General features: G+C 53.0%; 1 protein-coding gene across 1 annotated transcript in view; it reads right to left on the bottom strand.

The window, feature by feature from the left end:
- Nucleotides 1-8,934: 8,934 nt before the first annotated feature.
- Nucleotides 8,935-18,274, bottom strand: part of ADARB2 (adenosine deaminase RNA specific B2 (inactive)) — a gene marked incomplete at both ends in the record, with an annotated part of 380,379 nt that continues 371,039 nt past the window's right edge. Inside the window, 3 exons of the mRNA XM_082617254.1 lie at nucleotides 8,935-9,111; nucleotides 10,212-10,390; nucleotides 13,405-13,586. Coding sequence (XP_082473380.1) covers nucleotides 8,935-9,111; nucleotides 10,212-10,390; nucleotides 13,405-13,586 — 538 coding nt within the window. The remainder of the gene's footprint in view (nucleotides 9,112-10,211; nucleotides 10,391-13,404; nucleotides 13,587-18,274) is intronic.

The following is an 18,274-nucleotide window of genomic DNA, read 5'->3' as shown; positions in this document are numbered from 1 at the left end:
TTTTTCTCCAAATCTCTGTGCACTTCTCCCAGTGGTTGCCTCTTGAAATAGTTCTCCTGATCTGAAACTACAAGCATTTATAAATCAGGGTTTCTGACATCTCTCCTTGAGGCAGGATGGCTTGCATTTCCCTTTTCTGTCTGCAGAAATGCTGTGGTCTCACCTCCTGACCCTCCCTGTTGATGGACCCTTGCCCAGGGTGATCTTGGCCTCTGACTTTACACCATCCCCACGTCCCTGCCAGGTGCCCTTACCTCCCCTTGGTTATTCAGTCCCCTGGGCACCGGGTTTGCCAGGTCACCCTACTCTGTGGCCCCCTTGCTTCAACTGAAAGCACTGCTGTCCAGCTGCTAATTATGTTCAACCTGGTGACCACTCTCACTGTTGTTGACACCGTTTAATTTCTTTTTAAATTGCTTTGTGTTCGGTTCCACCAACTAGCGCGTCAGCTCCTTGGGACCAGAGATCGTGGCACGTATGTGGATAGAGCACAATGACTTGCTCATAACAAGTCTCAATAAATATTATTTATTGAAGAACCTGGAGAGAGTGATCACTTTGACACTCCCTCTCAGTGAGCGGCTGAAATCCCAGTAATGGTGGGAAGGATGGAAAAGCCTTCCTGACTTGAATAACTGTCGTCATTATGACCCGTTGTTACCAAAATTAAGCACTTTCCCCTTTACATACTTATTGAATTCTCATCACAATCCTTCACTGCATGTATGATTCTGTTGAAAGATGAGGGATTGGGGTTCAAATGCAGAAGCTGCCTTGCTCAGAGCTGTGGGGTGAATGTGGGTCTTTCTGATGCCAAAATCTCTGTGAAAACAGCCTCCACCCACTAAGAAAAGCAACTCAGCCAAGCGCCCAGATGGGCTGAGATCAGTGCAAAGAGCTTCTCGGGTCCTTGGCGCCCGGAGCGGGGCGGGCAGCCAGGTCCCTTGCTGGGTGGGTCAGCGGCAGGACCTCATCAGGGGCAGGCTGTCTGCAAAGCAGCCCTTGTTTTCAGTGAGCTTTCAGTGTCCAGAGTACTTTTCTCTTTGAAATGCAAAGTAGTCCTCGCTAAGGAGCCGGCAGTTCTGAGACTTGAGTCTCTGGATTTATGTGGAGAAGCTTAGTGGCCGGCAGGACGAGGGCGGCACTAACTTCCTGCACGAGGTGCCCGATGCGCTCCTTCAAAGAGAGAGCGTGCAGTTTGGATGTTCGTGGGAAAGGAGATGAAAACCAGGCATTACAGCCAAGGTGGACAGAGGTCACTACATCCCGGAGCTGGAACGTAGCCCTCATTCCCCACCACGCGCTTTCGTCCTCAGCTCCGGCTCCACCCCGCTAATTCCGGAGATGCAGCCCCTTCACAGTCATCTTGAGGGTAGGGGGAGGCTGCTCGGTGCATCAGGCAAACGTTCACAAGAGCCGCCAGCTGCTTCCACTGTGAAGGTGCGAAGGCTCATCGCTGGCTGCCTCAGATGGTCCTTCCGCCATGTCCAGGCCATGTCCAGGAGGCCTCAAGAGTGTCCCCTTCATCCCGGGCTTGGTTGTCCGGGCGTCAAAGCTTCACCGCTTCAGCCCAGGGAGTAAATCAAAGGCTTTTTAGTGAAGATAGCAATTACAGTTCCCTTCTGCCTCCCCCTCTTTCCCCTGGGAGCTCCCAGGGATGGGGGCAAAGGTCAGAAGTCACGCTGGACGGAACTGACACTCGGTTCTTCAGCCCGAAGCAGAGTTTGGGGCAAAGCTTGGTAAGGAGAGTCCCCGGGGTCCCTGCCTGGGCTCTTCCAGGTACGAGTGTCTGAGTCCCAGCAAAATTGATCATTCATCCGTCTGTGACTCCTGCTATGCTGAGAATCCAAATGCAAAAAGAATTCCAAATTCAGAAAGAGTGTTTCCTTTTTCAAATGTCAACAAATGAGTCCTCAGATTTATCCACAGGTAAATAGCAAGTGCAGTGGACGTTTTTATTCATTTTGGCTACCGAGTTTCTGAACACACTTCTCCATGCAGCCCACCCCCTGTCCTGTGCCAAAGCAGAGCCTGAGGCCAGGAGCTGTGTGCCTGGGTCACGGAGGAAAGCGGGCCAAGCGGGGGTGTGTGGTCTCCGAGGGCGAGTCCAGCTCAGCCCCAGCCTGCAGGGACTCAAGGCCAGAGGGTCAGCCTTGGTCCAGCCTCTGCATTGTCGGCTGTCAGTGTGGCTGCCCCTAGGGCGGGGGCGGTTCTCCGGGACACGCCCAGCAGACACCCAAGAGGCAGACAGCCCTCCTTCCCACCCCATCACATAGTCACGACAGTAAGGGTCGGTTTCCTGCTTCCTGCGTGTCCACTGCATGGGGAGCCTGCAGTGACCCAGAAACAGCTGTTGCTTTGGGAACAGTGTGGCTCTTACCACAGCCCTGGCTGAAGCATCCTCCCAAGTGGCGGTTTGAGAAATGCGAATTCTCCGAGCGCCTAAGCGAATCGTGGAAGTGGGTCCACTTCCTCCCCCTTGGTTTCCAGAACCTATTTTCCCCCCATGGGGACACGGCTCCTTTGGTTTACAGTTGGTACTACATCGTGAATGATAGCATCCCACCTGGGGGTGCCTCCCGCTGCTGCCCCTTCCAGGCCACCTCACCACTCCGTGGTCTGGTCCGTGGTGGGTCACGTAGTCACCGTCCTACCTCCTGTGACGTCAGGGGGTCCCTCTGTCTGAGACGTGGCACTCAGTGCCTGGGTGGCACCAGTGTCCAGACTAAACGCTCTCAGGAGGCCGCCTTTCCGGGAAGAAGGACCCTGACCTGATCCACTTGCTGCTGGGTGCCGGCTGGTCTCGTGCTGGTAGGTGTGATCACCCAGCTCAGCTTCGGCTGCAGCAGCCTTGGGGGAAGGACCCACACCCTGTGGTCCATGCAATGCCTCCATCTGTACCCCTGTGGCAACTTTTCTGTGAGGCCCCAGAGTGTCAGAGGACAGAGGGACAGGCTGTCACCTGCCTGCCGCGGATGCTCTCGTGGCCTCACCTGAGATACCATGATGGTCACCTTCTGCTTCCAGCCTCAGCCCCACCTACCTTCCTCCCCCGATCCTCCAGCCTTTCTCCTTCCGAGTCCTGAGCAACCAGGGGGCCATTTGTCATCCCCTTTAGTCTGTACGTGTCCTTCCTCACCTTTGGCTCGTTTTTCCTCCAGACTGAGTGGGCCTCCAGACCTCTGCTTGAAGCCTGATTACAGGGGGAGTCTCCCCTCACAATCTCATGAGCCACTTCCTTAAAGTTAATCTCTCTCTATGTTCACGTCCCGTTGGGTCTGTTTTTTGGAGACCCCTGGCTGGCAGGTGTGGCCCTAAGTGTCCTCTCTATTTGGGCAACTGACCATAAGACTTGAAAAGTGAGGAGCTGCCCAGCCCTCCCCCACCCAACCTGAGGATGAAGGAATCTTCAGAGCATCCCGTCCTCCCCTACCTCTGCCCCCACCTCCGCCTCCACCCTGACATCTCACACCCTCGCTGTGCTTAATGGGAAATAAATATAGACAGAAAAACATTTTAAGAAATCCCCACCCTGCCCGAGAGGAACGTGTGTTAGGATTTCAGACTCGGATGGATGAGGCTGTTTTGGATACGAAAGCTCACCTGCGACCATCACACTGCAGCTCACCAGCCCCGTGTTTGGCTCCAGCTCTAGGGTGACAAGCAAAATAGTGAAGTCCCTTCCGCCAGCCTGTGGATGGGCAGAGAATGTTGTTGGGAGATGCTCAGTTGAACTCTGGGATGTCCAGCCCATGCTGAGTCCTATAGAACTGGGACTGTGAACTCCCCTGGGTGATGCTCTAGGTGTTTCCCATGCCTGATAGCCACCTGACTTAGTATTCTGCGGGAAAATGATGGCCTTGCCTACACTTCATGTGCAGATCTGGGGGGAGCGCTCAGAACACCGTAAGTATGTGCAGTGTTTTTTTGAAGCACTGAAATATTCCAACTTCCCTGGTTCCCCTCAGGGGCGGCCCTGGACACCAGTGGGCAGAGGACGCGGCAGTGAGAAAACTGGAGGGAAGGCCCCAGGGACTGAGACGCTGAGTCGGGGTATGGGGGCATCTTCCACTCCCGGCCCTGGGATACTCTCCGTAGTTCACTGACAGTAAATCCATAAGAGCAGCACCTGGGCCATCCAGACACAGGTGCAATCATTGTAAGGAGAAAAAGGTTTTGGAGTGGACTGTGCCATTTCCTTGTGGGGGGCAGACCCTCCGTGGACTCTGAACCCCTAGAACTCTGCTTGATGAAAAAGGCCCAACACCCCAGGAAAGCACAATTGTACTTGATATTTTTATTCACTTAACAGAAACATTCACTTCTCAGATTTCACTGAAGTGCAATTTACAGAACTTAGAGGTAAATTAACGTGTAAATTCATATTTTAAGGTTTTGGATTTTTTTTTTACAAATATTACAAATGTACATCGATTGGTACAATATTGCCATTCAATCATGCTTTTCATGTACATACCTTCACTTAGGAATTACTATTTATTAAGTTCATTTTGCTTAAAAAATGCTGAAAATTAACTGGGCACTGCTGGGAAAGTTTTTTTTTCTCCCTTTTTTACCGATGCTTACACGGCAGAGTGATAGAAATCTAGTGCCTGTGTAAAAAGAGGCCCTAGAATCCAGATCATTTGTCTTTATCTTTAGAGGATATTTCATCTCTCCACCTTTGATTCTGAAATGAGTTGGGAACTAGGTATTTCCTTCCCCAGGGATTGATGCTGCCTGCATGTCACTGCAGGAGTGATATTGTTTGGTCTAAATTTCTAGAGCTGTGGCATCAGTGTCCCTTTTGGTGGACAGGCTCCAGGGGGCTGAAGGGACTGGTAGGTCCCTCTGGACAAGAAGTCACAGGAACACGCCAGGACCTCTTAGTCCTGAGCAGGTCAGTGAAGTGGGGGTCAGGGGTGGACACGGGCTTGAGACTTAACGTTCGGTTGTACCAGGAGCCAGGGGTTTAGGATGGGGAGTCAGCCAAGAAAAAAGGAGAAGGACGGGCAGGGAGAGGAAATGCGAGAAAGAAGAGGGAGAAGAGGTAGGTTGGGGCCGTGGTGGCGGTGGCCCCATCGCGGCGGTTTTCCAGAGCCGTCCCTCGATGGATGCTTCTTCTGTCTCTTGTTTCTGCTTCTTCATCCCCTCACCCCCCACCATCCTTTACTTGATCTGATTCAGAATTTGTGGGGGAATCTTGTCAGGAGCCAGCAGTGTCCCCGCGTTCCCAGAAGCAGTCGTGCTGCAGCTGGGGGTGAGTCAGCACCGCGGACAGCGGCGGATACCTGGCAGCCATGACGTTCCCACCGCCCTCCCCGCGAGCGCCCGTCACTGTGCCCGGAGGGGCCTCGGAGCGCGGGTCTGTCCCTCCTGAATCACAGAGCTTTCGGTATTTCACCCCACCCCTGACCCCCGCAAGGACTCAGCTGGGACAGCCTTTCGACATGCGCAGGCGGTGGGTCCCTGCTCCTGGATGGGGAGGGTGGTGGGGAAACCAGCCAGGGTTCACCCAGCTTTGCTGGGTGTTAACGAGGCTTCTGCTAAAAGAGGTCACAGCCATCGAATCGTGGTACATAAACGGAGATTTTCCTAACTTTCCTTTGGTCTTATTAGAAAGTGCTATTTATTGTATTTTGGACCAACTCGATGATTCCATTAGAATGGCTTCTTTAAAAATGGGTATAGAAGTTTCTCTAAATTAAAAATGTCTACTTTTAAGTTTCAAATGTCTTTTTAAATTTTTTAAAACAAGATACTATAGACACATCTTGAAATTTTTAATCTAAAAATAGGATTTCATCAAAATACTCTATTCTGGGCATTGATACACCGTGTATTTACTCTTTATGGCTCTCCAGACGTGATAAACACTATACCAAAGAAAAAAAGAAAGAAAGAAAGCATTTAACTTTATTGATAAGAACAGAATTCTGTGAAAAAAATTATTTGGGAAAAATATGAGCTGTGTTTCCTTGAAAAGCAACTCAAGTCAACGTTTCTGAGGAACAGCAGACATCAGACACTGTAGTGGCCAGATGGGTACATACAGACTTAGAAAGGAACAAAAAGGAAACAACAGTTATAGACCTGCAAAATAGACCCGCAAATCATTTGCTCAGCAAAAACAAAACCCAAAGATAATCCTAAATCCCCTAACTTGCTATCACACGTTGTGGGATCACGTGCTGGGAGGGGACAAGCAGAGCCACCGACCTCCTGACCCTCTGGGGCTGGGTCCTGCCAGGAGGACCAGGCTGGGAACTGTACATTGCTTACGTTTTTCTCCCTGATGGGAAGTGGTGTGGGCTTGGGAGGCAGATGGAGGTGCTGCCGACTTTATTTGGATGTTAGTGGGAGGGTGGATGCGAACACGGAACAGGGCAAGTGTGAATCATGGAGACGCAGGATGGTGGTTGAGGCAGGTTTGGCAGGTGGGGGGCCCTTTTGTTGGCTCTGTCCTACTTTCAGGGTGACTCAAGTGTTTGTACTCCTCACAGAGACCCAGGTGGGGAGGTGTGCGGGCTCCTCTGGACTCGAATTCCCCTAATTTTTCTAATCGAAAGATGCAGGTGGACCTGCGTAAGTGGTGCACCTCTGGGCTTCGGGCTGACCTGAGCCAAGCCCTCCAGCTACCCTGGTGCCGGGTTCGAGCCCGGGGCCCCCTCCTCTGGCCTCTGGCTGTCCCAGCCCTCCTGTCCCGTCCCCACCCGCCTGTGCCCGGAGCCCGGGGTCCCTCGTCCCCAGCTCCCTCTCTGTTTCCCACTCACTTGCAGCAAAGCTCCAGGCCCTGAATTGGACTTCTTGCTGCCGTAGGGACTCTCCTCTCATCCATCTCTCCCTCCGAGAAGTACCCTCCTGACCCGACAGACAAGTCCCCACACCGGTGCTAATGGGTACCAGGGTGCTAGGGGTGGCTTTCTCCAGGAGCAGATGTTTATACATGAGGAAGTTTGTGTGGTTCTGGAGAGCCAGTGCCTCGAACCCTGTGGGGTGCTCATCATGGGTGGGTGGGCACCTTCCAAGCCCCTAGAACCAGGTCCCATGGGCAGTGCCCTCTGTGCCCCTTTGTGGGTCGGCTCCCCCACATCTTCCCTGCCGTCTGCTCCCTGTAGTAGGAGCTCGTTCATACAAAGCATGGACCACGTCTCCGAGAAACAGTTCAGAGTGCTGTGAGCTGAGCTTCTGGTCACAGATTCCAGCCAGGACTGGACTGTGCCCCTCCTGCTTTCAGAGCAGGGCTCCAGACACGGGGCTCAGAGTGTCTGAGTCACAACCAGTCCTGAGGCCGCTGGTTCTCTAAGCTTTGTCCTGGTGACACGTCAAATGATCAGAAACTAACATAAACTGGCCTTTTGATCCTAGCTTTTGTACTGAATTAAGATTTTATTTCCTCAATTTGTATGAAAGATTAATACGAGTCATCTATTTGCAAAATCATTTTCATCTCTCTTGAAACTTTATGCTGGAGAAGTTGTCAAATACCCGGCCCGTTTTCTCTTATAAAAGAACTTGAGTAAGTTTGACTTTATATTAAATCCCAGGAAAAGTTTCTCTCTCCATACTTAGTATCTCTACTTCTTGTTCTCTTGTGACAATACCTACAACTCACTTTGTTTTGCTTTTGCCCCGTTGTTATGAGATCTTTGTGATGCTGCACTTGCCTTTCTTGGGTTAAGTGAGGTGCTCAGGCTGCTACAGAGCTTTGCTATTTATATTCTGGACGATAAATCTCAGATGCGGATCATTTAGATGGAGGAATGAGAGGCTGGTTAGCCAGCATGATGGAGCCAGAAATGAGTCCTCGGCGGTGAAACAATTCAAGGCATATGATGGACTTGAGATGTCACGGGGGTGCCACCCTCCTGCGTGAACAGGGGGTCAGGATCCCGCCCCTCACTCAACCCCGGACGCCCCGTGTGCTCGGGGGAACCTAAAGGGGGCAGAATTCTGCCTCTTGCACTTTTGCAGCTGCTTTAAGTGAATTTTTTTATTGTTCAGGCTGGAGATCAGAGAACCGAGATGAGAGCTGGAGGCCCCTCAGGCCTAAGGGGACAATTCTGTGAGTTTCTGTGCTTGCTTTCTGATAAAACTCAGTTAAAAAGGCAGGACTTGGTCTGGGACTTGGTTTCCTGATTGATTCCCTGGGGAGGACCCTACCAGCTCAGACCTTGTCCATGTGGTCGGGTCATCATCTGCCAGGAAGCAGCTGCGTCAAGCCATGGGCGTGGGGTCCGGGGGCTGCGCATCTGGGACCCTCGTCACCAGGACATGTAGCAGTGGTTTCTTCACTCCCTAAATCTTGGCCCCCGGGTGCTTTGGAAACTGTTCCTTTGCTCTCTGCAAGAATGGTCTCACTCTCTGGTCCTCTTTTAGGGGTTCTTTAATATCATGTGTCTCAAATCCTTCTGAAAGGAGGTGGAGTGAAAAACTTAAATAGTAATGAACATGACAGCTCATCCTTACTGGCTTCTTTGGGGAGGAGCCCATGGCTTTTCTCTTCACTTGTGGCTTATCCTGAAGTCTCACACACGCTGTGCTCGTGGGAACCCCTTGCTCAGGGGGTGCGTGGCGGGGAGGGAAGCGTCGGGGATGGGCCTGGTTGGTTCTCACCGGCCAAGCCTCGGCACTGCTTTTCAAGGCATCCACTCAGATCCTCTGGCCCAAATGGAAATTCCCTTGGACACAAGGAGGAGGGTGAGCTGTTTGTGCGTAGGCAGGTGTGGTGGGCGATCTCGGTCCTGGCACCTTGGGAGCGGCCGTCGGAGAAGCAGCATGTCCCTAACGCAAGGCTAGTTGCTCATCTGAGCTTCAGACACGCGTGTGTTTCTGAACACCAAAGGAAAATGAATGCACAGCACAGATCAGCACCGTCAGGGCACGCCACACCCACACACGGCTTCACCCACTGTGCAGGGCCGGCCCGGGGCCTCATAGCATTAGTATGAACTGGTCTTGCTCTGGCGGCTTCCTCACCCAGGTGCCCAGGCCGGCCTTCTGGAATGCTCTGAATAGCTGCTGTTTGACAGCCTGGTAGGTGTGTGCCCCCAGCTTGGCCTCACAGTACATGGACGGCGTGTCTCCGTGGCTTGGGATCCGTGTGCTCAGCTGTGGAACAGAACGAGAGAGGACGGGTGAGCCCTCGCCGGGAACGGGCCCCGACCAGCAGGACCGCTCAAGCCTGGCAAGCAGGCACTGGCCTGCCGGTCACTTTTCCTTCTCTCTTCCTTTAAACAGAAAAGCAGCGAGATCATCACGTGGGCTTGGAGTTTGCCAAGAGGGTGGATCTCAGGTTAAGTCCTCTCACCACACGGATGATGGGAGGGGCTGCGTGAGTCAATTAGTACAACTCTGGGGTCATTTCACAACGTATCAAAATATCCAGTTGTGCACCTTAAATATATACACTGTTCATATGTCAATTATGCCTCAGTAACAAAGAAAAATATCTATTCTCTCTAATTTGATCTATTGATAAATAAAATTTCATATAAAATTCCAAAAAAAGAAAGAGAGTAACAGTAGAAATTAGGGAGACTTTGCTTCACAAGAAGTGTGAGCGATTAATGAAAAAAATAAACACAGAACTTGTCTGCTATTAACAACACAAGCTGTGCATAATTTTTTTCTTTTTCGAGGAGGATTAGGGGCTCAAATCGGCGTGGGTGGTGAGGCCGAGGGGGCCGAGGGAATGAAGGCAGCGTCCCAGGTGGAGTCGCCTGCTAGCCCACTGGGAGGACCGGGACTGGCCCCTGTGTCCAGTGGGGCAGGACCCGGCCTGGCTTCACCACCTGTGCGCCAAGGTCAGGGGTGCGGTGAGCGGGGGAAGTGGTGGCGGGGGGCGGCACCTGCTACTGGCCGGCCAGTCCGTCCCTGACACTCACTGCCGTGTAATTGGGGGAACACCTAACTTTTCTGGGCATCCATTTCCTTCTGTCTAAACTGGAATGACATGGACTCCGAAGTTTCTATGGACTTTCTCACGGGCTGCACTGACCACAGCTGTTCACCAGTGAGCCCCTTTCCACTTATTTCTGGGGCCACAGCATGAGACCCTGCTGTGGGTCGGGGGCCCCACTCGGAGGGGCCACACCTGGGGTTGGCTGGGGGCGGGCAGGGACACAGGGGCTGCTTTGCGTGTCCCGTGTCACCTTGGCTCTGCCCAAGCGGCCACACCCTGGGCCCCACCCATGTCCAGCCCCACTGACCTTGCCGTAGAGCCGCGCCCACCGGGCTGAGAGCCTGTGCTTGCAGAGCCTGGATGAGCGGCCGCAGCTCCGCTTCCCGGTGGTGGCGTCGATGACCTCCACGTCCGCCGTGCCCACCACCCAGTTCACGCTGAAGTGGGGCGACTTCCCAGGCTGCCGCGCCTCGGCCTGACTCACTCCTGCTGGGAGAGACGGGGCGCCAGGCGTGAGCGCTGCTGGCTGGCCGGGCGGGAAACGGTTCCCGCGCTGGTGGGACGGGGTGGACGGCCGGCCCGAGCGCCATCACTGGGGCTTGGATTCGAAGGATTTTAAATGCAAGGCTGTCCTGTAATAGCACTCTGCCCACGTTTCCCCCTTTCTCTGGATGCTTGTCGTGTGGACTGGTGAACAGATGGGGCCGAATAAAGGCCAGCTGAGAGCGTGCGTTTACGGGGCATCTGCTGCCTGCCCGCTCCCCACAGGGCAGACGCCAGGGTCACAGTCTGGCTGACGAGATACGAAATGGAGTGAAAACAAGCGAGCTCTGAGGGTGCAAGGCGCCGACCCGGCAAGGTGACTGGAGCCCAGCGGGGACTGGAACTTGGGCCCTGGTTTGAATTTCAGGACCGCAGAGCATTAAACGGGGAGTGGGTCTTTCTGAGTCCTGGGGCCGCCGAGGATGCTAAACCATGCAGGATAGTGGCCTGGGAGGAGGGGCACTGACCCCGGGGCCTCGGCCACATGCCCTCCATGCCCCTCGACTCCCCGCGCAGCTGACGGGCTGGCTCCACCCCCAACCCCGGCTCCCACTGGCGTCACGCAGAGAAGGACCTAGGTCTCATGTGTGTTCACGGCCACAGTGCTGCAGGATGTTCAGCCTGGACTCCCCCGCCCCTCCTGACCCCTTCCCTGGATCCAGCCCCCTGAGCAGCTGCTCCCATATCCACACCCTGCCTCTTCCCAGCCTCCTGTTCCCCAGTGGACAGACTGGACGGCTGCATGGGGCCTCTCAGGGCCCTGGGTGGGTGGGCCCAGGGGCCCCGGCAGCATCTCATGGGGAAGCAGAGCCTGGTGCTGGGAAGCAAGTGGCAACCCAAGGAGCTGGACACGTGGAAAAGTTGTCACCTGACTTATCAACATAGATGGAAATTAAATTTAACTTAGACACCCAAGAACTGAACATTTGCTTTTAGCTCCACACCAGGAATTCTAGATCTTTGGGGGCCACTGCAGAGCTATTTCTGCTGCTCAACCACAGGAAGTCATTAATCTTCAACATTTTAAGAAAGAACAGGAGAAAGAAGAAAAGGGAAAGTGAAAGAAAGACATTGAAACCGGGCCCAAAGTGATATTTTATCAGAATTACTGAAATTATTGACCGTTTAGAAAATGGCTCTGGTTTCATAGACGTTGAATTTGAGGCAAACCTTCCCGTCCCTCACCTGACGATGGTGAGTCAGGACTGAGCCCCTTGGAGACGGGCGTGGGTCTCAGGCTCCCATCCCCAGCTCCTACGAGGTGGATGTTGCCACCTCCTCAGCTGGCCTTCTTTGTGTTGTTAATTCTTGTGTGGTTAAGAAATTGTGCCATTGCCACGGGTCACAGTGGGTGTGTTGGGAGAACTTGGCCTTCTGGTTAAACGGGGTTCAAATCCTTGCTCCATGTTGATAAATAGAGCATCTTCACACTTAAATTCCTGTGAGTCTATTTCCACATTTATAAATGGAGGTAACAGCAGCTGTCGTGGTTGGCGTGACAGGGTGTGTGCCTCATCTTGACGGGGGTGGCTGCTGGGTTTAGTTAGGTCCCTTCCCTGAATGGTGGAGTCGTTCTCTGGGGGGGACTCGTGGAGGGTGAGTAGCTGCACCGTGCAGACCAGGCCTCTCTGGGCACCCACTCCCCAAGAGAACCACCCACAGGCTGTACGTGGCCATCAGCTGCCGGGCTCAGGACATAGGGCACCACAGCCATGGGCACAGCTTTGGGTCAGATCCGAAGGCACTGTTCATGGCAAGGACGGGGGTGAGGGAACCCCCTCCACGACAGGTCGGCCCGAGTCACGGGAAGGGAAGGTGGGGCTGTGGTCCTGGATGGGCACTGCGACCCCTGCTCCCATGGCCTCGCTGTAGTTTGCTGAGTCCCCTCCCTGGATGCTGGGAGCCCCTGGAATCTGACGTGGTCCCCAGATTTGGCAGAGGGCCTTAGATTTTAGGAACAGGGTCTGGTGTGTAAAGAAACCTGGGGCATAGCCACTGAGCCCTGGGCGGTCCCAGCCCCACTGGGAGCATCCTCTTCCGCCCTGTCTGAGCTTTGGGGTCCGTGATACTGCCCTTGGCTGGTGACTCTCGTGGGAGGGTTGAGGGAGTGGGGAGGTGTGTTCTCTTGGGGGCTGGCCTGGCTGAGAGCTGTCCCCGTGAGTTACCGCCACCCCGTGGGCACCATCGTTGCCCCTGGTTTTCTAACTGAGAACAATCTTAGGGTCCTGGGAGTAACTCTTAGGCCTGACTCTTACCACAACCATTGACTGGCTCTTTGATCTTCTCTCTCCTCTTTCGGGGGATCTGGTCTAAGCCTCGGATGGGCCAATTGCTGTGGGTCTACACGTGCCCACCCACCAGGGCCCCCCACCGCAGATCACGGCTTGCAGCCCTTTCAGAGACAAGGCACCGCCCAGGAGGGAGCCGCAGTGGATTACCGTGTTAATTACGGGGGTCACAGCGGGTGGGGCTACCTCCCCAATGCCCCCTCCCGCTGAGCTGAGAGGTTAGCTGCTGCCAGAGGGGTTCACGGCTGTGTGACTCCTGGTCCTCACGACCCCAGGCTGGCCCTGGTGGCCTGGGGGCAGCATCCCCTCCCAGGTTTGGTGCTGGGGGATCATTCAGGAATTTGCTCCTGGATCAGGTGGGGGCGACCTATGGCCCTGGGTTCCCCTTGCCCTGTTGGACACGTGTGTTTATTGCCTGGATTTCTCTGGGCACCTTCAGACACTGCCCTGAAAGTGACACTGTGATGTCTGAGGGGCTCATCCTGTTACAGCTTCCCTCTGGAACGTTGTCCGGAGATGCTCTGCACCCGGCTGACCTTTCAAGTATCCGATCTCTGCAGTTCTGCTCGCTGAGTCTTAAATGGCCATGGGCCAGACTGGGAGAACCTGCCCTGGGGATCTCGGGGCCTGTGGACAGAGGGATGTGTACGTTTGAGGACCTGTTCTTACCGCTGAGGAGGGGCCGGTTGTGCCGGTACGAGGCGGGCAGCTGGCCGATGTCCTCGGTCCTGTGGCTCATGACCCGGGAGAGGTGGCCGGTGTGGTGCAGGCTCCCCACCACGATGCTGTGCAGGTACACGGGCTCGATGAAGTGGCAGAGCAGCGCCCCCTGCAGGCCCAGCACATTCCACCTGGGGGGAGAGGGGCGTCAGCGCCCTGGCTCACTGGCCTCACCTGGGGGAGGAGGGGGGGCCTTTCTGCCCCGTTGTCCCCGAGGTGTCACTGTCCCCATCGTGCAGCTGGCGGTGGGGGGTGGGAGCTGGCCTGGGGCTTGCAGCACACTGGACCGGGCATGGCTTTGGCCTCGTGACCCCTGGTGACCCCGAGCCCCTCTCTGCCGTCGGGGGGACGGGTGTTGGTGGGTCTGCGTGTGAATAAACGTGGACCCTTTTCCTGGAAAACGAGTTGTCGGGTGAAGGGGAAGCTACATATTCTCTCAGGGACTTAAAATCAGATTTAAAAAAAGACCCTCTGTCTCCAAAGTGAATCGGAATTTTTCTTTATGTTCGCTGGGAAATATCAGAAATTGAATTAACTACCGTTTAGGGGAAAATACTCTCCCTCCCCACCCCTTTGTCAAACTCAGCAGTGGGCGGGACCTACTGTGGTGACATGAACGACCTCGTTTGGCTCTGGGGGTGCTTCGACTTCAGGAGCCCCGATCAGAGGACAAGGCCGTGGTCCTTGACATAAATGAGGCTCTGGGTGAGTGTTTGCTTCTGCCAGCAAAGATGACATGTGAGCCTTGTCAGACATTTCCCCGTAAATTTGGGTGGAACAACTTTCCGTGTATCTGTTATTTAAGGCAACATTTTGTGGTTTCCACTCTAAATAACATGCGTAAAATCCAGCCTCCATCAGCACAAGCATTATGCAGTTAATTTCTTACATCATTATTCTTTTCATTAATTAACATTTCTCCACGGTTAGAGCAATTAATGTGGTGCCTCCATGCCGTACATTTCCTTTCATGATTAATAAGGAGTCATTCTATTTCCCTTTCCCGAAGCAGTCAATTAACACAGAATTCTTTCCATTAATTACCGAGTGCTCAAACCAGCGGGCCTACCTAGAGAGCAGTCTGCTCTGAGAACCTGTGACACCAATTGCCTTAAAAAATTCTCTTTAAATTTTATTCCAAAAACACAAGCAATTTAGCTGGCGATATTAATTTGCCTCAGAAGCATTGAGGTGAGCGAGAAACATCTTCTAATCTCATGCAAGAAGAGGCAGCCATCTGGCTGGTGAGGATTGAGGAACGGCTCCCCCTCCGTTAAGTGCGGGTCATTAAAGTAATGTGCTCACCCACATAAAACTCAAGTGGAATATAAAAGGTAATATTTATATACAAACAGTTTAGTCCTACAATTTAAACAGTCATTGGTTTTATGAAACGTTTACTTTAGTCTATCAGATTTGCATAACTTCACTTAAAAAAATAATTGTGGTCATTTCTGTAAGTCACCTCCTGTCTCTCAGAAAGGAGTGGAGAATTGCCCTTGGGATCTAGTGTGTGATTTTCCCAAAGAATAAGTGTCCAAAAGTGTTGAAAGGGAGCACATTTCTGGAGGCATGAGAAGCGGGGGAATGGACATTCCCCATCAATAACAAAGCCCTTCTCCAACGATGAGGTGAGTATTCCAGAGGGGACATCCCTGTGCTTCAGGTTGTCCATGGACTGGCTTTGAACAAAACTTCTGGAATGTATCTGAATGGCTCTGACTCTGCAGGAAAGTCTAAAGACAAACAAATTCTATATCTGGTCTCCTCCTAATAATCTTTACAATAAAGAGACAATCAGCCTTCTCCTTGCCTGGCTGTAGGAGTTTAACTTATTCAGCCAACACGACCAATACAACCAAATGTCGTCCTGAATACAAACTGGAGAGTTTTCAGCATTCCGGATTGAACGGAAAAGTGCCTCTCCTTTTATTCAAACAGCTGACACGACTGCAGTGTTGACAGAGAAAAAAGTCCCAGGTCTAGTTTTCAATATAGATAATCCCTAAATAAATATATTTTTGTCTGTTTGTCAATCACTGAAATACCAAAGATAAGTGAGGGAGAGATCTTGGAAAAAGGCTGTTTTCTTTAACTGAGAGACGATCTCTGTACCTCGAGGACTGACGGGGACTGTCCCAGGATGGGCCCCACCCAAGACCTGCTGGCCCGTGCGCCCGGGGCGTGAGACTGAGAACCGCGGGCACGGGTGCAGGGACTGTGTGTGGTCGGGGTCCCTGTCTGCCGTTTTCACCCCCAAGGCACGGCCGCCGGGAGGAGGTGCGGGTCCAACATGACAGTGAGGTCTGAGCATCACCAAATCCATCCTTACTTCACTTCCCTCCTTGTCCGTGGGCAGGTTTGCCCGTGACCTGGAGGCACAGTCACACCCATTGGGAAAGGTCACGGTGCAGCTGGGTGACTCAGGCTGAGGCACAGCTGTGAGTACAACGCCATGTGCCCTGGGCTCGTCTGGGGGGCTTTGGGAGCCTCCTGCTGCTAGGACCCCCAAGGCTGGGATGGAACTGGTCTGGGTGCAGCAGGCATCAGCATTTCCAGCGTGCCAGGCAGTTCCATTGTGAGCCAGGTGATGCACAAAGCAGGCAGCATGGACTTGGGAGTCAGTCTACCGGGTCCAGGTGACCTCCGTGTCTTTTGTTGTCTTTTAGCCCCTCTTCTGCTTTCCCTCAATGTTCATGGTGTCTCCTGGTCACCTAATTTCTAGTTTGTTTTGCAGCCACGGTGCTTCTCAGCCCTTTGCAGTGTCCTGAGGGCTGGACAGGGGATGGCTGCTGACTCAGATCTGTGTCCCTGTCTCAGCATTGTTGCAGGGGTAGCAGAGGCGGCAGATGCGGGAGTGTCATCACTGTTACCACGCTTCTGTTGGACAAATATTCCTGAGTTTATCACTCACTACCTTTGAAACAGGAGGGAGAGGGGCAGGGCACAACTTTTAAAAGAATGACATAGCCCAAGGACATGACATAAACTGATTAGAACCAAATGGGTCCAAGATGGCAGACAAGTCAACTTCCACTAGACCTTGAGCCTCAGTATATGCTCACTGTAACACATCAGCAAGCTAAATGACACACCCACAGGCGCCAGGACAGTTCCAAGGCCAGACCATAAAGGTCAAAAAGTGGGTGGTGGCCCAATTTTGGGAAATCCCCACTCCTTTCCCCAAATAGCTGGAATATTCCTCCCACTCATTAGCCTATGAAATTACCCACCCCTATAAAAACTGACAACCCCATACCCTTATGCTTTTCTCACCTTCTGAGATGGCCCACACTCTGTGGAGTGTGTTTCTCTCTAAATAAATCCACTTGTTACCTATCACTTTGTCTCTCACTGAATGCTTTCTGCGATGAAACTTCAAGAACCTGAGCTTCGTTAAATCCTGAAACCAGGTGTGTGATCTCAGTTAAAAGACCGTGGGTTTTGGCAGAGGTTTGAGTCCCAATCTGAGATACACGGTTGTACCTTCACCACTGGAGATGGGGTGAAGTTTCCCCTAAAGGCTGCAGTAAGGTGACCACAGTCTTCTGTAAAGGAAGAACAGTGGTTATTACACCAAGCTGGGAACATTTGGGGCTGGGCGTTTAGTAAGAGCAGTGGTTTTAAAATGACCCATATTTGGAGATTGGAAGCATGAACACATTCCCTCCTGATTTCAGCAGAGCTGTAGGTAACACCATCCGGCTGCCAGGTGGGCTGGGTGCGGAGCCAGGTCCTCACTCTCAGAGGGGGGGACTCTTGCAGCCTGAGATCTCAGTGCGGGGAGTCAGATGGGGCCTCGGTCCCCAGAGAGCATCCGTAATCCTTTACAGTTCATTTTTATGGAGAAAGTTTTAATCTGTTCATTTAAAGACACATTGCAATAGATAATCAAGCTCTGGTGCTTAAAATTAGAAACCATATCTAAAGGAACATTAGTTCCAGAAGATTTAGATTTTTATATGCTACTTGCCTCTCGATTCTTAGAGCAAAAACCCCTCCCTGGTTCGCCTGTCCTTTCAGGTGGCCAGTGTTTCCTGTTAGTGACAGTTCAGATTGGCTTCTTATGTCCAGAAAGCCAGGCCACGTCCATGGGAACATGGGCCTCACAGTGACACTTGTCATCTGTCCTGGGCTCACAGAGGTGCAGGGCTTGGTCTGTTTTATCTCTGAGCTGCAGGAAAATCCAACCCTTTGATGCGCCTCCAACCTTAACTCGTGGGTTGAAGGTCGAATTTCCTGGACCTGGTGAAACAACCCACATTCTGCAGTTTCCCTGGGTCTGCACCAGCCTGGCACGAGCAGTGGCATTTTAGGAATAGATTTCACTATGACTTTGGTTCTGTAATTTTGCAAAGACCACACGAGTTGAGCCAAGTGAGTGGTGTCTCCTACCTGGTTATATTGGTTTCCCGGGGCAGGGGGTGAGGTGGGTGGGGAAGGGCTTAAAACATCAGAAATTTACTCATGGTCCTGGAGGCAGAGGTCTTAGGTGAAGGTGTGGCAGCCCGGGGGCACCGGGGAGACCTCACCCCCAGGCCTCGCTCACCTGGCGCTCAGAGGCTTGTGGATGTGTCCCTCTGGGCCCCGCCTCTGTCTCTGTGGCCTCCCCTGTGCACCTGCTCTGGGCGTCTGTCCCCAGGTCCCCAAGGCCTCACTCAAGAGGATACACTAGCTGCATTTAGAGGCCACCTTCTCTCACGACATCCTTGGCTTAATCCTGCCTGGTAAGGCCACACTCACAGGTTTAGGGTCTGGGGACAAGGATATCTTTTGGGGCCACCGCTGGGCCCATGCCACCTGCTATGGGGCATCAAGA

The sequence above is a fragment of the Mesoplodon mirus genome, assembly GCF_964341445.2.
Source record: "Mesoplodon mirus genome assembly, chromosome: 4".
NCBI classification, from domain to species: Eukaryota; Metazoa; Chordata; class Mammalia; order Artiodactyla; family Ziphiidae; genus Mesoplodon; species Mesoplodon mirus.
This window is presented reverse-complemented; position numbering and strand designations above follow the sequence as displayed.